At 41.7% G+C, this 22,530-nt stretch overlaps 1 protein-coding gene across 2 annotated transcripts; it reads right to left on the reverse strand.

Annotated features, from left to right (window-relative positions):
- Nucleotides 1–110: 110 nt before the first annotated feature.
- Nucleotides 111–17,330, reverse strand: NUP50 (nucleoporin 50). Of its 2 annotated transcripts, none has more exons than XM_074872131.1 (8): nucleotides 16,871–17,278; nucleotides 14,033–14,111; nucleotides 12,859–12,942; nucleotides 10,484–10,679; nucleotides 8,603–9,265; nucleotides 7,512–7,590; nucleotides 6,357–6,475; nucleotides 111–4,188 (listed from the first exon to the last, which is right to left on the reverse strand). In XM_074872131.1, the coding sequence occupies exons 2-8, from the start codon at nucleotides 14,099–14,101 to the stop codon at nucleotides 3,986–3,988; spliced, it is 1,413 nt and encodes a 470-aa protein (XP_074728232.1). In that variant the 5' UTR covers nucleotides 14,102–14,111; nucleotides 16,871–17,278; the 3' UTR covers nucleotides 111–3,985. The 2 variants fall into 2 exon arrangements, with proteins under 2 accessions (XP_074728232.1, XP_074728233.1); XM_074872132.1 differs by lacking the exon at nucleotides 111–4,188 and adding an exon at nucleotides 4,195–4,956 and having other exon boundaries at nucleotides 16,871–17,330.
- Between the last annotated feature and the right edge of the window lie 5,200 nt (nucleotides 17,331–22,530).

The raw sequence follows: 22,530 nt of genomic DNA on the forward strand, positions 1-22,530 counted from the left end.
TGCTTAGCAAGGCGGGATTTTCTGGGCAGGAGTTCACCTGCAAGCAACCCACTGTCAAATCCATTTTATTAATACAGCGTTAAACAGTCAAAGGGACACACGCGAGACACTTCTCTCCCATTCATTTATTCACATTTTCCATGGGTTTTTGTACACTTCCTCAATGCATTAGAACTAATGAAAACATCGTTACGTGACAAGTTATGTGAAACTTAAGTATCCAATTCAGAGCAGTTTGAAATCTATTAACAAGTAACAAATCATCACATTCAGCATTTTCATTGGATTTATACTAGCTCATGCCACTTTGAATCGTTTAATGTCAGTTAATTTCTGCACACAGGCACCAGCTACGAAATTTTAGCATATGCAAATAAGTTAAGGCATCAGAAAGAAAGTCTTTAAGGACATTGTAAATGTTACAGTGCTGCAAAGGGAGCTGAACTGAAGTTCTTAATAGGAAAGCGTACCTCCTAATTGGTTTATTTTCTACAACATGTTCATTTGAACTGTAAACTTCATTTAAACTTTCACATCCATCAACCCAAAGGGATTACAGGAACATGGTTGTGCTCCCAAATAGATAACTTTAAGTACATTAGCAAAAAAAAATACCCAAACCTTTGCATATAGCGAATTAATATTTTATAATAAAATTCAAACCAACTGTAATAATCTCCCTTGCAGATGATTCAGAGAATTAAACAAAGCAGAGATCTTGGTTTTCTGGTTTAGGGAGTGGGGAGGTAAGAGGGGAAGATTTCTAAGCAGCTGAAAACTTTAAAATTACAGCAGAAGGAAGAAGGTGTGATCCATAAGACACTCCAACACCTACATACAGCTGAAAGAGTGAAGGCATTAACTTAAATTAGGGAGGAAACTTGCATCTTTAACCTCAGGTACCTGAGAGCCACCTGTTAAATACAGTAAGTATCTACCAAGATACAGGAATGCCTCATCCAAGTCAGAATTCTGGTCAAAATTCCTTCTTGGTGCAGCACGTGCCCCTCTGTCAGGAAGGCAGTAGTACGTTGGTTTCTACGCTCGCCACTAACCTTTGCTTTTAACTCATTTTAGGCCTTTATTTCTATGTAATCATCTCTGGCCTTTTACAGTATTTGCATATTTTCATATTTCTTACAAGAAACTGAAGCATCATCAAAAATGTGTTTTTATAACAGTACTGGAGCAGGGTTGTGCTTTATAACTTAATACTCAAGTGAAATGTGTGTGACTTGACTTCTCCTGCCTCGTCGTCCAGATAATTGCAGGGTCACTATGAACAATGCCGATGAAAAGATTTGCAGTAACATTTTTCCCTATTCTTGTTCTGGCAACTTTCCCTGTGTAAAATGTTTAAAATCGTACGTTTATGCCTATATTTGACATTCTAATTAAGATGACATTCCAAATATATACCTTCCCCTAGCTTGACTGATAAATACACAACGCTGCTGAAGAATTAAGGTGTCTCATCTCAATTAGTCTTTCCCGCAGCTAATAGGATATTACTTGCTACCATGGATAGTGCAAGGCTTAGTTTTTCCAGCACAGTTTATTATTATTCTACTTATTTTTCCTTACACCGTGCTCAGCTCAGCATGTCCACCCCTGAAGACACGCCAGAGACGCACGAGCCATTCGTCATGTTTTAGAGCTGGGCCGAGCACGTGCCTGTGGAACCCCAAGGCTGCCTCACCTGGGAGGCAAATCCTAAGGATAATTAAAAACTTCAGTTTGTCTCTGACTTGTTTTAAGTGAATTGGTCCCTGTTCTGGTGGATGAGGGAACAGTTACACATCCATCAGCTTTGGGAAGGAGACAAACGCAAACCCAAGAGCACGGATACAATCTGTACGGAGTTAACAAAGCCACCTGCCACGCTCCAGCCCGTCAGCCCTTGCTGCGTGGAGACACGCTGAAGACACCACAGTCAAAAGACAAATGCAAAATTAACCTTGGACATGGAACCTGAGCCTCTAATAAACTTGCAGGCAAGGTTCTGCTTTTCATTCATACACAATTAACACGCATGCCTTCAGCTTTTGGCCTCCAATTTAAGTATCAGCAAGACTTTTTAAAACTAACAAAAAAAGAACGTTATTTTGAGGAAAGTAATGTCACTTTTAATGGTTAAGTACTGAGCCAATGCAAAAAAAAAGAAAAAAAGGCACCAGTTTATATTTCAAATAATATTTGAAATGGTATCTGAGCTCCCTTTACACTTAAAAATGCAATTCCTGTGACCTCAGTGTAGCTGAAATGTGAGCAAAGGCCTTTGTTTTTGAACTTTGGTCAAAAGAGCTATAGATCCTATAAAGTTTTTCCTCCTTTTATGTAAGAGGGGGAAAAAAAAAAAAGGCCATAACCTGAATTGTGCAGTGAATTAGGCCTCAAGGCAGCTGCCTCCCCCCCACTGAGAGCAGTGGGGAGCAGGTACAACATGCTGCATCTAATCAAAGGGTGGTGCTGCTGCTTCTCCACCCCAGGGGTGCCACTAGGGTGGGTACCCAGGTCCCTGGCAGAATTGCATCACGCTGCTTTCTTTAAAAAAAGGGGGATTTTTCCTCTGTGCTGCGTTAGCCAGAGGCAGGTCAGGACATTCCTTCCACCTCCCCAGAGCTGGTCAGCGTGCCAGGTCTGAGAGCAGTTCAAGTTTACTAGTAACATCTAGCTCTAGGATAGCTTCCCAGGCTGGAAGTGAAGCAGAAAAACAATTATTAGGGGAGGAGTTTCCAGCAAACAACACTTGAAAAAAGAAAATGATTCAATAACCAAACAAGGTCTGATAAAGTTGAGATGGAAACTGAGAACAGAATGATCTGATCCACAAATTATTGCCACATGGTTAATTTTAATGCAGCTGAAAACTAAGTTATAGATTAACCCAGTGCTCCCTACTCACCCCAGAAAGCTTGTCCTAAAGCTGCAAACTACTGCTTTACTTAATGTAATGCAGTAAAGCACTGTTCTTTTAGCACATGGGAAAAATAATTCCACACACACACACACATTTATGCATGTATTCTCGGTAATGGCCAGAGGCAATATAAAGGTCTATAAAAATCCTGAAATTTGTGAAAAGAGCTAGCTATCTTCAGAAAAGTCCTAGTAGCAAGACATACGACATTTCCAACTCTGCCTCTGCTGGGTTTGAGTTTTAGCCCGAGGGAGTAGGGAAGAAGAGCTCCGAGGGACCGGAATGGCAGTGCAACCCTCTGCCTGACTCGTCAGGAGTCAGCCAACGCCAGCTGCGGTCGTGGTCCAAGATTAAACAGTCTTCCAGTTGTCTGCTTGTACTATTGCACATCATTAGCTTGTTGCTACAGTAAGAACAGAACTGACAGTTCTTCTCTAAGAAACACTATTGTCAACAAGACTACGCAAGCAAATTTTCTCTTAAATAGCTGGAGAGGTAGTCTCCAAGTCCCAAAAGCACACGAGTCTGTAAGACTTAAAACACAGTACAATATACACTAGCAGTGGTGGGTACATTGGTGTCACCAAGTTTGAAAAATTAAGTCTCACCAGAATACGACAGACCAATGAAAATTAAAAATCCGGAGCCTAGAAACAGTTTCGACAGTTCAACACCACCCTCCCTTCTCCAAACAGGAGGCTGTTGCATTGCAGTGCAGTCTGTGAGGAAGCTCTGGTACCAGATTTTTGTACTCTGATTTCAGTCCATTCAGTCAAATCAGTGTCAAAAACATACACTTTGATTTAAATCATTAAGTGCTTTATCCAGAAGAGGTCCCACATTTAGATGTTGACAAATGAGGGAGCACAGTCCAACACTTGTGTTCTATTAAAGCTTTTATTAGCTAGTTTAGCTTTTCCTCACAGAATTTTTCCAGAATTCCTCTAACAGTTCTTAATATCAGAGTAAAGAGTTAAGTGTTCAAGTGAAGTTAATGGAAGAAAAAAAAAAAAGAGCAGCAGCAGTTTGGCAAGAATTCCTCAAAAATCACTGACTGCAACTTATTTAAGCCTCCTTTTTCTCCAGTAAGATTTTGTGCAACTCATCTGCATCCTCACTTGTTTTCACCCTTATTAACATAGTGACAGGAACAGCTGGATTCTTCTCATCAATCGGGGGGTTTGGAACACAAACTATAAGAACGTTGTTTTTTCCGGTTCTCGTACACGGCATCTTAGGTGGAATGAGAACATTCAACAGGATGTTTCCTGCGTGTGAGGAGGAAAAAAAAAAAAATACAGTTAGCAGTTTTTCAGCTTTTACTGCGATACAGATGTTAGTATACTTACTAAATAGGGATTTAAGTTTGTGTTTGGAAGGAAGGCACTTCACAAGTGTCAGATATACTTGTCTTATTCTTCTCTAAGCATCTGCTCATGGCCACCGTTCTCAAAGATTTCTTTCCTCATTAGGAATGAGGAAATATCTGAAAATGCTGTGTCCTCCCTTTTTAAAGGGAGGAATCTGAGGAGTATCAAATGATAGTAGGGACACACAGGAAAAAGGGGAAGGGGACAAGAGAGAAGCAGCCAATGAGGAATCCAGTCACAGCGCTTAGTTCACGCTCACGCAAGTTACTTGTTCGGACCGTCAAGCGCAGCTCGCAAGCAGAAACAAAACGTTAGCTTCAACACACGTACAGACACGTTAATCCAAAATCGGACAAACTATGGTAGAAGCAGCACTTCGTGTCCTCAGATCATACAACACATCTGCTGTGGTCTGCCACCGGGTTACGAACAGCAGCAGCTCTACGTCAACTCAAACTGTGTCGCCAGTTTGAGAGCTTTGGGATTAGTGGTCTATTAAAACAGTTGCAAACAAACTCCAATCTGCTTCCACGGAAGATGCACACGTTTTGTAAACCTGGTAAATAGTTCAGAACACGGGAGTAGTATTTAGGGAAAAGTCAGTCTTCGCCTTCCTTTCCAGTTCAGTTTTTCAACACAGTGAGATTTTAGGAAAGGATTATAGCACTGTGTGAAGACAGCAAAAAGGAAAGTGCGCGTCACTACGACTGCAGCAGCTTCTAGAAACCGAGGCTTGGAAACACCAAGCTGAAATGTCTTAGTGTATGAGATGAAGAAAAAGGAAAGATTTCCTAATACGTCACCTCGGATGAAGGTAGAGGGAATGTGAGTCAACATCATGAAAATTAGCATCAGCTGAGTGAAAACCAAGACTTGTGTTAAAGAGTAGGTAACTTGGAGAAAGCAAGTTTTCATCTGCTCTGTTCTACACATTCAAATCCCCATGGAAATGCTGAAAGCACCAACAACTCCACCATCCATCTGCCTTCAGTTTTACTGCTAAGAACTGCCCAGATCTCCACTGAAAGAAGTTAGTGATTTAGATGTCACTAGCACCGCAGTCCCAATCTCACCAGGTATTTGAAAACTGCCCCTAAGGCGCCTGCAGAGACTTCACACAGACTTGCTAGAGCGCATTATGAACGGCAAGTGAGATGCGAGGTACCGAGGGCCCACGCTGCAGCATGGCTTTAGTCCTCAGCTCTTCTATAAGCATAATATTTATCCTGTTTCATGGAAGTTGTCAAGTGCAGGTCAACCCTGCGTGCAAGGTTGTTGAAATCAGGTACTGAAGTGTAGCCTCACCAATGAATATCAACATTTGATCTGTAGTTTGAGTGTGTAAACGCTCTTCAGCCAGAACATTACACCTTAAAAACCTGAACACATCCCCAACTTCTAAAAGCAGACAAACAGTTGGGTGTTTTTCTCTTTAATGAGCTGCATGTGTTAACGTTCATCTCAAAAGATATTCTGAGGAACTATCACACTATGGGTTACTCTAATTCTGTAGAGTCAACCTACCACTTGTGATCCACCTGAAGGTCCAACAGCTGGACCTCAGCACACGTTCTAAGAGCAGCACATAGAGCAAAATCCTGCAGGCCTGGCCTACAGAATCCTCCCCTTCACCTCAGGTACCACGGACATCTGCCTGCAGGGCCAGGTGTTTACAAACTGGGGCTGAACGGCAGACAAAGGACAGCTGGCCCACATCTTGGCACAAAAATCTGTTCCTCTTCATTTATCACACCTGATACATGTGTACTTCTCACTGTGGATCTTAAGCCACACTTCAAAGTCACTCAACGAGTCAGGGATGGAGAAAAGCTATAAAAAAAATACACAAACCTACACCAGAATTCTTTACTCCCTTGCACTGCGCCACGTGCACTATTTTGTAACAGTCGTTAGAGGCAGCCACTTCCTTGTTCAATACTTGAAATGACTCAAAAACAGTAGAAAGGCTTTCACTGATCGTGTCTGTTACACTGTGTAACAAAAAAATCCTAATGCTTAGCAGGGAATTTCACATCAAGACTTGCTACTAGAAGAAAGGTACTTACCTAAATTGGTGTCTGCTCGGACTAGGAGTTGAGTTTTTTCATTTCCTGCTGGTTTTAAGTGTAATGTTCCTACGCCTTTCTCTTTAAATTCATTATCCTTTTTGTAGAACAGTTTGCACCTGTGCAAAAAAAACCCCCACACTTGTTTGTAGAGATTAAACACAAATACACACAGACTATACATCTTACAGTAAGCCAATAGTTTAACAATAATCAGGAGTTAACGGGCTGTGAGTAGCATTGATCTTTATTCTTCTTGACCTTGTTTCATGTGCTAACAGAGAGTACTTCCAGTTCAGAAAGTTAATTATTTCTTTCAGTATTGAAGTGACAAGCATATAACTTTCAGGGAAAAGTAAAATGCACAGCAACCTGTACTCAGGGTCTCCAAGGAGTAGTAACTGTAAGCTACTGTTTAAAACCATTAATTACAAACCCGTAAGAACTTGCTGTATCTTTCTGAAGTTATAATAGGACTCTCACGTAAAATTTAAAAACATTTTGAAGTGAAGCTCTAATAAACCTAATGCCGTTCATCATAAATTAGCACATACCTTCTCTCAGATAAAGGAAATGACTTTTTGTAGAGGGACAAATTCTGTGCTGTGTTAAGCAGACAAGCAATTACTTGGACTACTGAACAGGCTTTGAAAAACTGCTTCTAGCAGAGTTGGTCTCATTGTGAACTTGAAAGTACAACTTGTTCACTCCTTCATACAACAATCAGCATTTTCCAACCCAAGAGTCTTATTCTGGCTATGCAAACAGCTGAGCACCTGACTGCTTTTTCAGAAGTACAGTATGTTATTTCTGTGGTACAAGCCCTACAGTTTGAACTTACAAAACCTGATGAAGGCAGAAACATCATCTTCACTTGTAAAACACTGATCACAAGTAGAACACAAACTAGCTACTAGTGCTGTGCCCAAGGCACACAGGAATTTTAGGAAGATCTTACACAGTTTTGTCTGTAATTACTTTTTTACAAGTGAAACTTCACATTCTATATGGCCTCCTAACAAGCTTTAAGTAGGAAGTCAAGAACTTAGACATCATTAATTATGCACTGCAGTGGTGAAGAATAGCAATATGCAGGTATGAATTTTATTCTCCAAATTATAATTCTATTCGCTCTTCCAAGTTAAAGTCACTTACTTCTTTGAATAGAAAGCATCATCCTCTTTTATTTCATTAACAATGACTTTTGGGGGCTCTTCTTCGTCCTCTTCTCCTCCTTTAATTAAAAAGTTTTAATACATTAATGTTGTCAGCATGTAATCTGGAAGGTAGTTCTGGCATTGTACTAGAACTAGCATATGCATGCTGTATTGGACATACACACGTGTGGCCTGTCAGGGATTGTCAAAACATGTTTAAATCAATGTGGGCTCTGAAGGAGCTTCAGCTACAGAGAAGTCTTAATTTCTTTTCATTCAGCCACACCCCTCAAGACAACTTTATGCTCATCTTCCATTTAAATGGGATGAAAATACCCAACCCCCAACAATCAAAACCAAAAAATAGAAAGCTTAACAAGTCAAACTTAAGTCAAAACCTTCTCTCAGGGGCAAAAGAGTTACAACATTTCAAAGAACAGTCTCCACACACGGGTCCAAGTAAAGCCTAACAAATACTTCTGACAGCCAGGTTTAATTTGGGGGAAGGGAGTTAGTTGCAGGAATGGCAGCCAAGAGACAGTGGCAGGATTGTGCCTTTCCAGTCCCTCAGCTGCTAGGATTTCTATCAGCTTACTGTACCCAGCTTAAGGAAATAGCAGAGTAAAACTGTCAGGCAGTCTGTAATTTTTTAGTCCTTACAATCTATTAAGAAGGATGTATGAAATTGTTCTCTATCTTACGCATTTTACTGAGGGGATCTCTTGATAAACCCATTGGGAAAAGCAGCAGGGTTGAAATGTCCTGCAGGCTCAAAGATGAACACACCAGTTGCTTTAAATTTCATCATTTCAAGTCTTGCATTCAGCTACAGAATTGCATTCTATTACAGAAAGTATAAATCTGACAGAAATACATAGGTTTTGATCACCATATACTTTTAGTGTTACTTTAAGAGTATGCAAGACCGAGGTATTTTCAGGTTAGCGGTGCAGTTTTGTACTTTCGAATTCAAGAACAATTATCATCTAGTTCAATTTAGTATTATTTCATCTTGGCAGTATTCTTAAGTCACACACATTCACAGCTTACCATTAAAAAAAAAAAATCATCATTTTGAACAGAACTTACCTTTATCATCGCCATTGCCGCTTTCTGTCTGAGCTTCCAATACATTGGTGGATACTGCAGTGACAGACTTAGCCTGGTTTGCATCTTTTCCAAACAAACCTGAATTCCCAGGAGAAAATGAGAAACTACTAAGTGTTCCTGAACCAAGGGAACCCAAAACAGAACTGTCGACACTCTTGCCAAAATTAAATGAGACGGTGGACGTAACTCCTAACGACGGGTCTTTTTTTTCTGACGCAGCTTCAGGTTTTTTGTCCGAGGTATCCTCGCTTTTGTTGTTGGTAAACAAAAATGTTGATCCTTGCTGTAGCTTTGAATTACCAAATGTAGAAGCAGACTGAGAGCCAGGTGTCTTGTTGCTTTCATTTTCAGAGCCGCTATCGCTACTGCTTCCGTGTTGCTGTTCAATATTTGCTAAATACTTCTCATAGTCTCTAAAGATGGGTGTCAGGTCACATAGTGGGTTTGTGTTGACGTGCTTAACTATCCAGTCACGCACAGAACAGTTTAAAGCTGCTAACTGTTTGTGGTAAACACTAGAGCTACAAACTTTACTCTGAGTGTATCCAGATGAGGACGGTTGACTGCCACCATTAGCTTTTGGGCTCGCAGCCTTTTTCTCAGTAAATGCAGTAGTAGTAGGGCCATTTGACATTGTGGATCCTATTAGAAGAAAAAACATGGTTCAGAACATTTCTAGAAGGCAGAGTTCTCATGAAAGCCTGACTAATGTTCTCAGTATTTCTGTATCAAATCACTCATTCTTGCTCAGTGATGTACCTTCTCTCAGATCACAACACCGTGTGCAAGTAAACAGACAACGCTGTGAAACAGACCTAAGCTGAGAAAAGGAAGTTAGCTCAGGGATAGACAAAGTAGATAGAGCACAGAGTTCTATAAAAAAAAAATCCACAGAAATCTTGTACAGAGCAACATTAAAAAAAGAAAAGGTTTGTATTTCACCAAAACCTCTAAAATCTTAATTCAAGCTTTACCAAGCTGTAACAGTTATTAAAACAAAATATTTAGTTATCTCGTGCTACGTATGCTTTAAAAAACTCTGAATGCAGTAGCCCAAGATTTTGCACATTTGAGTGGCTTCCGTACAAAAACCACAATAAGCACATTAAGAAAATCCTCATTAAATATTTAAGTTTCTCTTCATTTAGTTAAGCTCACTGAAATCTATGTTACTCTAAACTTCACACTCCACCATTTCTATTCAGCGGCATGCCGACTCTAAAACACTGTGGCATGGTCAACATTTCTGCCTCTAATACTCAGGGACTACTAAAGCGTAAGTGGCTAAAATATTTGAAATGTCTTAAAATCTAGGTGTAAATTTAACAGATAAAATTCTAGACAGACTTTGCAATGTAAGATGCACAGAGGAAAAAAGGTTAAGACTTTAGCTATGCAGCATATATTTACCATGAACTGCAAAAAATACAGAATCAAGACCTTAAAAAACATTACACAAAGAAACTGCAGTCCTACTAAATGGACATTTTCCATTAGCTTGGGGTTTTTTAAATAAATTCAGAGAATTGGGCAATTATTTAACTGGAACATGTTATCAGCTGTTCTATACTATTCAGAGTGTCTTGTACCAATGTCTTCCATTCCCATTTGTGCCCATAAAGCTTTTACCTCCAGTATTAGATCTAATATGAATTTAGTTTCCACCTTTAAACTGCAGGCGTTTGATAACTTGCCCCTCCAGCAGTCTAAAAATCTTTTTAAGAAATCTTACAAAGAGGAATAAAGTCTCAAAACCTTAAAGCAGAACCAGAGCATTGTTTGAATTTGTTTTTTCATTAAAATAACCCTACAGATTTTATGGCTGAATTTGATAAATATGTACGCTTATTTAAAACTTACCAAATGCTGATTGTGTTTCGGAGGTGGTCTTTAAACTGCTGAAAGAAGGAGTGCTAGAGACACTACTGCTTCCATTAGACAGCCCATCTAAAGACTTTATTCCTGCACCATTACCAAATCCGCTGAAGCCACCTCCTCCTTTTCCAGAAGGCAATATAAAGCCTTTAAACCCTTTAAAAGCTCCTCCACTTTCAGACTGGGGGGAGAGAGGGGAGAAAAAAAAAAAAAAAGTAAGAGAGAGACAACCAGTTACATCTCCTCCACAAAAATCCTATCCCCACCTGATATTCCATTTATTTTACCCTGGTTCAGCGTGTCATTTGGTGCGTTATTCTAAGTCAGCTATGTAAACAAAGTTAATAGCTTCCTCATGACACACATTGCTACTATTTTTAAAGGACTCAGATGGTTGGTATGAAAATAAACTAGATCTAGGAAGTGGATCCACAAAAGTTGTTCAGAGCAGCGGATGTGTTTGACTACCTATTTAGACATTCATAGCATCTTGTTTTCTTTAAATAATTACATGGCAGTATATAATCGCAGACTGATTTTCAGCAACTTTTCGCATTTACAACTACAATTAAGAGCCCAACACTTCAAGCCACTCCTCAGAACAGCATAATCTGTAGTCACCTATGTAACATTTAAGTGATTTCCCCAAAATATTGCAGTGGGACTGATGGGAGAAGCAAAGACTGTACCTGATGAGATGGTATCTGTGCTTTCTGCAGCCTTTTCATTACCTAGTTCTCAACACTATCTTTACAACTGTAGTATTTTATGGTATAGTTTCTTATGTGTTTTTAAAAGATACAATGTGATTAACACACAAATAGGCACTGCCACTTTTAGGTACTATATATGATGTCTTCTGAGGTAACGAGCACTCATTACTGGAAGGGGACTTTCAACATCTCTGGAAAGCCATCAGAGGAAAAGGAGAATTGCTTCCCAGTTTCATCTGCTTTTACCACTGAAGACATCGCAAATCACCCATTTTAGGTTCTATTCCAGTATCTGGCCTGGTGGGTACGGGCTCTTTTTGTTTCCCTTTGTGCTTTACCTTTTCCAGCGCAGTCCCCTGTTCCTCATTTCTAGGTAGCTATTTTTATTCTGTCTCTCTTTGATCATCCTACCTCTCTCTCTCTGGACATTCCAGTTAAACTGCAGTCTTTCTCTTTCTCTTTGCAGCATTCTGCTTGCTCCATTTAGGGACATACATCAATATATTTCAAATTTACGTTTTGGTAAGTATGTCACAGGTTTCTTCCACAACCTCAGGTGTCCTTCCATCTCTTCTGCTTTTTAGCCTTTGCCCAGCCTATCCTATCCTAGCTCTTCCTCCAGCTTTGATCTCCAGCAGCAGACTCCCAGCCTATTTGTTCTCCCATCATCTGGTCCCCTTTCTCAGCCGGGTCTGTTTTTCCTATTCCATTTGCCCCAAATCCCTCCTGTTCAAATTGTGGTTTATTTTTTGCACCACCCCTTCCCAGTACAATCCTTTAATTAACTGCATCCTCTACCACATTTGTGGCTAAAACTACTATAGGCCAAAGTGGGATTAAAGCAGCTTCCTCATTTACATTGCTTGGACAGCAGAAGATCAAAAGCACAGGAGAAAACTATCCAGCCCCTAACTGTGCCTAGGCCCATCCAATCCAAAAACGATTTGAGTGAGGAACAGTTTCTGGATTATTTCTCACACGGCACATGCCCTGTTCAGTGTTTCATAGGAAGATATATATGACAAAGCATCTGTCAGGAATTTCTGAAAGGACTACAGTTTGGTTGGACTGGGTTAATGCTTTCACAGGGACCAAACCTGTAACAGAGGCCAACTTCCTTTCAGTTTTCAATTTGTTATTACAAAGAGTAGGTGGGACTAAAGCTCTTCACAGGGGGGAAAAAAGTAACAGCATTCTTCACAAAAGACACGGTTTTCCTTCTCAGAACAGCTTTTCCTTATTTAGCCTCTGAGACATCCCCCAGCCCTCCAGTATGGATAACTAATAACTTCCAATTTCCAGGCCTCCCATCTCTGCAAAGAATGAAACTGGAGCAGTTTGAGTGTTATTTTACCCAGCTGTAGATGACATTGTGTCTGAAACACTCTGCATTTATACTTTCAAAATACACACCTCTCTTCACACAGTCAATACTACTATTACCCATTTTTCATTCTAGCCTTATTCTTGCTAGGGAACAGGAAGTGAAAATTAATTTGCACGTATGAGCTGACTAGTTGTATATACCTTCTAAATGATAGCTTTATGAAGTATTATTACAAGCCCAAATAAGTAAAAACCTGAGCACAGATGTCATATTTTGCAATCGAGTCAAACTACAGCACTAATGCTCAGTGATCACATTACCTCTGATCCAACATTTCGGCGCTTTGCTTTTTTAATAGCTCTGTTCTTCAGGACTTCTTCGCTAGCTACTGAAAACGTTCCCACCTTTAAGAGGAAGATATGGAATCATTAGTGACATTTTCAGAATGCCTAAGTCCATCATAGTCTGAAGAGATAGCCACTGAAAGTTTTTGAACACAGCTGTAACACTGCTCCTAACAAATAAGGGAATAAGTAAAAAACCACCTAGAAAATATAGTACTGTGATTAGCTCGCCAGCTACTTGGACATTAGTTGATACTTTCAGAACTCTCTTGTTCTGCATGACATTTCTCTTTATGCAATCGCAATTTTATGACGACAAATAATTCAAGAATTTTTTTACTTTTAATAAAGCTGTAAGGTATCTTTGCTGAAGGTAATCTGTCAGTATTGCACTGTTACAAACAACCTTTGGTTTGGAGAAGGTACACTGAGATGTAGGCTCTAAGTCCTGCAGTTTGCTGCAATTCAAGTATTAGCAAAGGCAGCTAATGATTAATTACCACCCTGTAATAAATGAGGAAATCAAGTTTTCTTATATTCAAATTTCTGAAAGAACACTGTTCTTTCAGGCCTAAACTTTTAATACTCTTAGCAGCACAGAAGCTAGCACAGTTTGTTTAGAGCCAGAAGTATGAGAAACTAAACGTGAAAATCTCTTTTTACAATCAGATGAAACATATCACTTGACTGCTTAATTCCTCTGGCTGTGTAGGGACATTCAGCTAAGCCCTCCAAATTAACATATTTCTGAAATTAACTATTACTGACCTTTAAAAAAAAAAAAAAAGGACAAGACACAAAGAGAATTTATCTCAAGAAATCGAAACTGTTTTTCTTGTGAGCTCAGTAAATACCCATCACTCATTGGAAGAGTTCAAAAGCATTACGCATTTTAACAAGCCTGGGGTTCCCTTTAGAAATATAAAGTTCCTTTCCCCTGTGCTACTGATGTCATTTTAACTGTTAAAAACTGCTTTGCCATATGGTTTGCATATATCAGAAGCTTTATAAAATAAAAAAAACCCCCACATATATAAAATTATCCTTAATTGCTACACTTTTAACCAATTTTACCATAGATTTTACCCACAAGATAAACAGCACATGTAAATAACTACCCTACTACCTGCAGGGGTGGGGGGGATCTTACCTCCTCAGCTTCATCCTCCTGATCCCAGTTTCTGTCAGTCAGTTCCTTCTCTGCAATTCTCTTTGCCATTTTTCCACACCTGTGTGGAAAAAAAAAATAGAATCAATTGCACAGAAATTAAATTCTAAGCAACAATGATCTTCAATTTGTATTACTTAGAACAAATAATGGGAATCGAGTTAATATAAAAGTAGGTCAAAATTGGAATGAGAGTTGAAAACCAAGTGTTTCTAACAACTGTTGTGGCAACAACAATCAACAGCACTTGAGGCTAAAGTTGTGGTGATAAGCCTTATTTGATCTTAAATTTAAGCAACAATAGAAACATGCAGTTCAATTATGGGATAATTTTTCTGCAGCAGCAATGCTGGCTAGGGCAATTCCTTTCAGTCCCATAACCCATATACCTGGTCATCACTCACTCTTGAAGGGCTACAAAAAACCAAAAAGATGGAAAAGAGATCTGGTTAAAACATGCCATATTCCACTCCACCTTGCCTCAGGATACCCATATAAGCAGCAAGAGAAAAGTAAGTTGCTTTATAGCATCTAAAATAAAATATCCATGAGGACCTACTGAAGCAACTGGACAGAAAACTTGGGAGGGAATAAAGACAAAGCTCTCCTACAAAAACCAGGATCCATAGAATACTACTAATTAGAAATCTGAAACTTTCTGTTACAAATAAATTATTTTTCCTCCAAAGGAGACATAAAGCATATGATGGATTTTAGAGCAACTACTGTAAGCAGCTGATCATCATTTTGCTAGTTATCTCTGCCACACAAAGGAAAATCATGTAAAGGAATGTCTGTAAGTTCTAACTTTGGAGTTCTATTTTACTAAAGTACCAACTGATCAGCTCTGTGCAAAACCAAAGAATGAAAGACTTGGCAAGCAATCCCACTACTCAAATTTTATATGAAAAAAAGTTTTTTTACCAACTATATCATCTGACACTAAATATGAAAACTTTTCAAAGAGGTAGTTTTGTAGCAATTTAAGTCTTAAGCGAGCACAAAAATTAGAATTCTTCAAAAAAACCCCTCTTAGGTTTGTGATTAAGACCTGGCCAGATAAAAAAACCCCACAAATAGTTGAATTTCAGAGCTGAAAATTATGACAAAACATGGTTACAGAACATCTTGTTTAGCCAACGAAATATTTTAAAACAGAACAGTAAATCCAGCTGCACAGCAGTCTCTCAGAGATCAGATGTCAAAGTAATGAATTTTGGTCTGACACACTTCACAAATAAGGTATTAGGATCTTTTGGAAGTACAGTAACAAAAGGTTATTTTGTGTAAACACTTTAAAACTCCCTAATCCACACCATCCTGAAAGTAGAGGCCCTACCATGCCCTGCCCGATTCTCTGGGGAACTATTTAAAACTAACCCATTGAAAAAGACATGAAAAGTACTGATTTTCAAGTCATATTGGCTCCCCAGTCCAGTCTCCCACAAGGGGTATACAACCACTTGCAACCAGAGGAAGACAAGATCGCATCTTTTCGGCAGCACCCACAGCTCAGGGACTAGTAAAACCTAGAATTAAACCTCCGGATTCCACGGAAGATCAAGTTACCACTCTTAACCCACCCACTGAAGCATGACAAGCACATTCACGAGAAAGCCTGTTCTTCACTAACACAAGAAGGGTAAAGCTGTTGGCCTTGGCTCCGGGTTCTTTGCACCGACCCGTGTTTACACGGTTTCTCTGCCTCAGTACTGGAAACAGGATCTAACACAGATGAATTCAGGAGAATCCCAAACACGTTTTCTAACCTGTGAAACAAGCAGCAACGCAAACCCACCCCTATCCGATATTCAGAACCTTCAAGAAGTTTTAGTAGCAAATGTTCTGATGGGAGTATTTTGAGAAACAGCTCTTTAATTTACCCCCCCCCCAATACAGATGTTTTGTTGAACTACTGAAATCCACTTAGTAACCCCAGCTGCCCTACTTAACGCAGCAGCTCGAGAACAAGACTCAAGTTAACATTTGCATGCCACAAATATCACCTCTTTACCACAAGGCTACAAAACTCGCGCTATTGGAGCGCCCAACCTCAAATCAGGCGGCAAAAGAAGTCACCGGTGTCTCCTATCGCGCCTTGCACGAGTCGGCGGGCGCGGAGCAGCGCGGGGCGGAGCGGGGCCCTGCCGCGGCCAGGGCGCTGCGCGGAAGCCAGCTCGGCAGCTGCCCCGCCGTTCTCCTTTCTGCATAAAAGCTTCGGTTTCGGCGCAGGCTCTTTCGGTTTAACACACCGAGTCCCGCTCGCTGCCTTTCCGAAGGCCCAGCAGCAGCCCCCCGTAATATCCCCCCCGCCCCGTTACAGAGTCGTCCCGCGTTTTCTAAACAACGGGATGTATTTCTGCCCCCCCCCCCCGCAGCTCCCCAAAATGCCATCGCCCCCCACCATCGCGAACCAGAGGTTCCAAGGGTGAATCCCCCTCCCTCCTCGGCATGCCCCGGCCTCGCTGTCCTCCTCTTCCAGGCCCGCGGAGGGGGGGGGGTGTGGGGGGTGTGCGTGTGTTTCTCCGGGGAAGGCAATGCCAGCGCCCGGCCACGGAGGCCTGCGGGGAAACAGCCGCCGCGGTGGGACGCGCACACGGCCGGCCAGCCGCCGCGGGGGAGGCTCCAGCTCGTCCGGAACGGGCACCATCTCCCTCCGGGGACCATCTCCCTCAGGGGACACCGGCCCGCCCGCGCCCCGCCTGCGCCGACCGCCGGCCTCGGCCCTGCCCCGCCGTGTCCCCCGTCCCCCAGCCCACACACGCACCAGGGCGGGCGATCCCGGGAACGGCAGCGAGGGAGCGGAGAGCTGGTACTTACCCTCAGGGGCGCGGGGCAGGGCCGCGGGGGGGGGCTGCGGAGCTGAGGCGGCGGCGGCGGGCGGGAGGCGGAGTCTGGTCACAGGCTGCCCGGGCCCGGAGCCCGCTCACCATCCCCCGGCCGGGCCTTCTACCTCAGGGACTAATAACCGGCGTCGCTTATCGCAGTGTCAGGCCGCCGCCATTTTGTCCCTCCTGAAAGACGGCGAAAAAAATAGGGCTTTTTTAAAAAAAAAAAAGAAAAAGAAAAAGAGAGAGAAGCGCCGTCCACCGCGGGCCCCGCGGCCGCTTGCACCGCGCATGCGCGTCTGCCGCCGCCGGCGCTGCGGGGAGGGGCGGAGCCCGCCGCCCGTCACGTGTTTCGCCGCGGCCCAATGGGCGGGCTTGCCTCGCCAACGACCGGCGGCGCCGCGCACGCGCCCTGCGGCAGGGCCGGGTCTCGCGCCGGCCGTTTGAATGTTCGTCACGTGGCTGGGACTGTCGTTCCCCCCCTCACACTTTCCCGCCGCGGGAGCCGTTACCACCACCACCACCGGCGGCGGGCGGGGAGGGGGGCGGCGGGTTTCACGGCTCCTATTTAAGCCGCGCGTAGCCGTAGAGCGGTGTCCGAGCCACGCGTGGCCGGGCGCGCCCCGCACTACCGGGAGCTGCCTGCCCCGCCCCGCCGGGCGCGGCTGCCGCTGACTCACGGGGCTGGGCCGGCTCCGGCCTGGCTTGGGGCGGGAGGGGCCGTTGTTCGCCAGGCCCCGTGCCGGAGTGGCCTATGGAGCCTTGGCTCGCTGGCTGCCTCGATGGTAGCCTTTTCTCCCTGTGGTATCGTAGTAGGTGGGAGTGGTGGTAGCGTGAGGCGGCTGAAGTGCTCTGCTGTAGTTACGGGCTGAAAACAGGCCCAAGCGGTTCTGCCTCGGGGACTACCTTAGAGCAGGAATGGTAAAAAGGCAATCAGTAAATCTTAAAGCTGTGGGTTTTGTGCCCTCTCTGAAGTGCTAGCTTACAGCTAAGACTTCTGGTGCTAAGATTGCAGGCTGAAACCCCTTGACCTAAAATTAAAAAAAAAAAAAAACAGGTAAGAAATTATGTTTATAAAGAGGTTGCTCTTCTAAAGCTTATAAATTCGTTAAATAAGGGAGGGGGAACCCTCTTACAGTAGATATAAGGCACTAATTTATTTTTTTTATATCTAGGACCCTAATATTCCCAAAGTGTCCACCTATATCCCTGTTTGTGTTACCTAGTTTTAACCTTCAAACAATGTATTTTCATCGTATGTTTTTCTTCTTTCTGAAATGTACAAATATTTTGAACCATCTTCAGGTAATAATTTGGAAAACTCATTTTGCCTGCCCTCCTGGGATTTCAGATACACTATTTTAAAGTGTGTTTCACTGCATAATGATGGCATAAACCGGTGCTAATGCTTTGAATTTAAATGTTTCCTAAGTATGGTGTGTGGCTTACTGTCAGAAATAGGGCTGTCACAGTGCCATTAAAGTTTTTCTTTAACTGGCACACAGCTAGTTTAGATCCCATCAGTGACTCCATGTGTTTTTAATACTTCCTTTAATCCAGGAACACAAAAAACATTCTCCTTCAGCCTTTTGTTGCTTTGTCTCTCTGGCAGCCCTTTTGAAAAGTTCTCTTAATATAAAATCCTTGAAATACCCCTATTACCTGTGGTAATATCCCACCTGTACTTGCTCTCCTGCAGGCTAATAGTTGAAGGTTATCCTTTCCCAGAGTTTGGCTGCCTTCTAGTTTGCCCCTTCATAGGTGCAATAAGTCAGAGATGCAGCCTTTAAAGAGGATTTTTAAAATAATTGCTCTTTGCCTCTCTTAGCACAATGGGCAAAGCTCCGTTACTAACAAACACTAGGACCCTATTGTCCGAGCACGCCAGAAGATTTATAGATTTTTTTTTTTTTTTTAAATCTGCGCTCCTGGATTTTTCTGTCTTAAGCCGTGGAAGTTTCTCCCGGAATTTCATGTCATTTGGCTTGTTCAGCCCCAAAACCTCAAAGTTGCTTCCTTCTGCAGGCAAGCTCCCTTCAGCCCCTGCTTAGAGAGCTTTTTTCCCTCTGTAATTTTTAAAGACTGACTTGGTGCTAGTATTTCCTGCTTGCTTTCCACTCGACCTCTCTGACTTGCGGTAAGAATGCCTTTCCTTCTGGCTCTCACAACTGTTGTGCTCAGCCCTTCTCTGCCCTCTGCGGTTGCTGGGGGCTGTTAATGACTGCTGTGTTTGTCCCCCTCCCAGCATCCTTGCACTCTGCACACAAGTTATTTTTTTAAGGCCAGGCAGATAGCAGTACAAGGAGTAGATAGCCCTAATCAAGCATGATTTGCATAAGCAGGCAGAAACATTCCATGTTCTCCCCATGAGTTCTGGATCACATGGCCAATTCTCATCCCTCCCAAAGAAGACACACTTTTTAATTGCCATTCCCCGAATTACTCTGAAGCTCAGTGTAATACAAAACGAGAAGGGTGTCTGTGGGTGAGGTCGGCTATTTACCAGATATTTCACCTTATCTGTGCTCAAAAATGATGAGGTGAGAATGAAACTATAGAGAGAGATGATAAAGTGGTCAGTGGAGCTAAGTTTTATGTCTGCAGGTGCTATCAGGCAGGCATGGCTGCAGGAATAGAAAAAAGCAAATGGAAGAAAGCAAAGAGCCTCAGGTGTTCAGAGAATTCTGCAGTTTTTAACTAGTTTTTAACCTGTCCTGTCTTTGTCACACTGTTTCCCCATTCCTTCTTTCATATTTTCTTCAGCTCAATCCCTTCTCCTGTGCAGTGCTCCTCCATACAGTCACTACTGACTTTTTTTTTCCCTGTCTCCTTCTCTCCCACATAAAACCACTTGCTTTCTCACTATTCCTTTGTTTTACACGCCATTTCTCTATCCTGTGCTCTTCTGAAGCACACTGCTTGCAAAGCTCCGCAGGGTTAGTATTCTTTGAGCAGTGCCTGCCACGCAGAGGAGCCCCATTCTTGGGTTGGGTTTTCAAAGACAAAACATAAAAGTGACTAAAAGGAGGATGCTGCAAAACACAGTTTACAGGAATTTAGTTAAAAAGGAAGTTTTAGAAAAGGAGTTTAGTTAAAAAGGAAGTTTTAGAAAAGGAGTTTAGTTAAAAAGGAAGTTTTAGAAAAGGAGTTTAGTTAAAAAGGAAGTTTTGGAAGGCATTTTCTTGAGGTCTTTGATGGTCATGTTAGAACAGGATGATCTTACTTTTATGTCATCTCATAATATGAAAACAGAGGTTAAACTTGAAATACTACAGTCAGACAGTGCCAAACACTTAGAGGTGGTTCAGAAGTGCAACTGGCCGGTAGAAATTCCTCCTAGTGGAAGGCAGTGACTTAGCTGATGCAGCTGAAAAAAGTTTTAAGAATAAGCCCATAACTTCATAAATCCCAGAAAGAAAATGAAAAGTGTTTTGCCTCAGAAATAAAAGGAACAGACCCTCTACAAACGCGAAGTGTGGAATAACTGGTAGTACAGAGGCTGGCTGGGGAGGCCTGGGAATTTATTGCAGACCACAAGTGCTGTTTTACAATGTTCTAAGAGGAATTAAGGCTTGGAAGTTTACTAATGAGTCAAATAATTACAAGCCCTCAGGTGGAATACGTTGTCCAAATTCGGGCAGTAAGCTTTCAGATGGATGCAAATTATCCACATGTGCTGAGAAAAGATTGTAACAGTGAAGAACAGATGACTGACAAAGCAAAGTCAAAATAATTGTCGGTTGGATGAAGAAAAGTGAAGATTTGGGGAGTAAAGGGTGATTTGCCCTCCAATATGTAGCAGGTTGTTAGAAAAGTAATAAAACTTCCTTTATGTGAATTGAAGGGATGCGTAAGTGGTAATAGACTTTCTAGCCAGAGAAAGTAGAAGTTCTGTAAGAAGTAGTAGAAATTCTGTAAGAACAATTAAATATTGTTACAGGCTAGCAAGGAAAAAATCAGTAGATACTCATTATTAGAACTTCTAATTGCAGGTTAATGACAAATATCTTTCAGTTACATCTTGTATAATTTCTGGAGGTCTTGTCCAGCATTATCCTTCTACTGTATTTAGTTAGGAATTTCAAGGTGCCGTGAGGATATACAGGTCCACCTCCAGGCCGATCTGGTTGCAAAGCAAAGCGATGTGTGTGATGAACATAATAACTGTCAGAAGCAAAATGCCTATGCAAATCTTAAAAAATGAACAAATTTACCAAAATATATCTGCTGCTGTTTCACAAAGAACATAGTGATTAAGAAAGGCATGGGAACATGCAGCATTTTCATACAAAATAACAAATTTCTGTGGACAACCCCCATGTGATTTATGCAAACCGTAGCTTTATTGCTGTATTATCTTCCTACTTGCTTCTGGTTTTCTGTTAATTTTCTTCCAGTACTCTGTGTTCTCTGAGTCAGGGACCTGGAAGGCTTATTTACAGGCGCAGTCTCACAGTGGCATTCACAGTGCTTCTTAAATAGATACATACATTATCGGTTTAGTTTATAAAGTTTTTAAGATAGACAGCGTTTTTCTTAGTTTTGTATAGCACCCAGCACATTGGAATCCAGACAGAAGTACTCGTGTCTGTGTAATAAACACAAGAAAAAGTATTCACAAGAGGAATATTCTCCGCTATGCATATTCTTTAGGGCAGCTTTTTAACACTTTTTAACATTTTTTAATGTGGCGCTGCACAGGATGCCATTTTCTCACAAGTGACGCTACAGGTTGAAGTTCGCCTTTACTGAACTCACGTGTCTTAAAGATTAGAGCATAAATTGGAGCAGAAGAAAACTGGGAAGAGTTGATATTTTGGCACAGATGTATAAATAGTATTTTTCTATTCCTGTAAATCAGTCATTTTGACTGCATTTTCAGTAATGGTTTTGTGTGAGTCTCTTGCTGGGTCCCAACTTCTGATACCCTGAGCGCTTAAAAACTGCCGACAGAGATAGTGGCCTGGCCCAAAACAAGGCATTTGATGTCTCTAGTCAGCTTTTAAACATTCATTTATGAATACATTTTGCCTGGTTTCTATATATACTCATCTTGTAGTACAGTATCATAGTCAATTACAGAAAAATACAAAGCTATCTATTTCTACATAACTTTTAGTGTAAATTGAGTCATCTCTGCTTTATGAAACTTTGCTGTTGTCACAGTTCATGAATGTTATATACCATTTTCTTCCCAGAGTGCTTTCTTGTACCAGGTCTTGAAATATTACCGCCTGATGTGTAATGCATTTTTCATTGGATGCGAGAGCACTAAATTTAGGTGTTGAATCACAGTGCTAACACGTTTGAGCAGTCTTAAACTCAGTAGGCCTGTTCAAAGGTGTGGGGGTTAAGAGGCTCAGGGTCTTACTTTGAGAGACCCTGAACTGAAGTGAGCTCAGTGTTTGTTGTCCACAGAGTCCACTATGTGCAGATCAATGTCTGCTAAAATGATCGCTGTAGTTAGACCTCACTGTAAACTGGCTATATGTGTGTGTAGAGTTTACTTAAGCTGTTAAGTAAAAGTAAAAGCTTAAGTACTTAATCCTCTTTTTTTTAAAAAAAAAAAAAAAGCCGCTGATATTGGGAGTTTCCTTTTTAGGCTCTAGCACTACATTTGTTTATATGCTTCTTCTGGGAAGTAAATAATAA

Source organism: Strix uralensis, chromosome 5 (assembly GCF_047716275.1).
Source record: "Strix uralensis isolate ZFMK-TIS-50842 chromosome 5, bStrUra1, whole genome shotgun sequence".
Lineage (NCBI taxonomy): Eukaryota > Metazoa > Chordata > Aves > Strigiformes > Strigidae > Strix > Strix uralensis.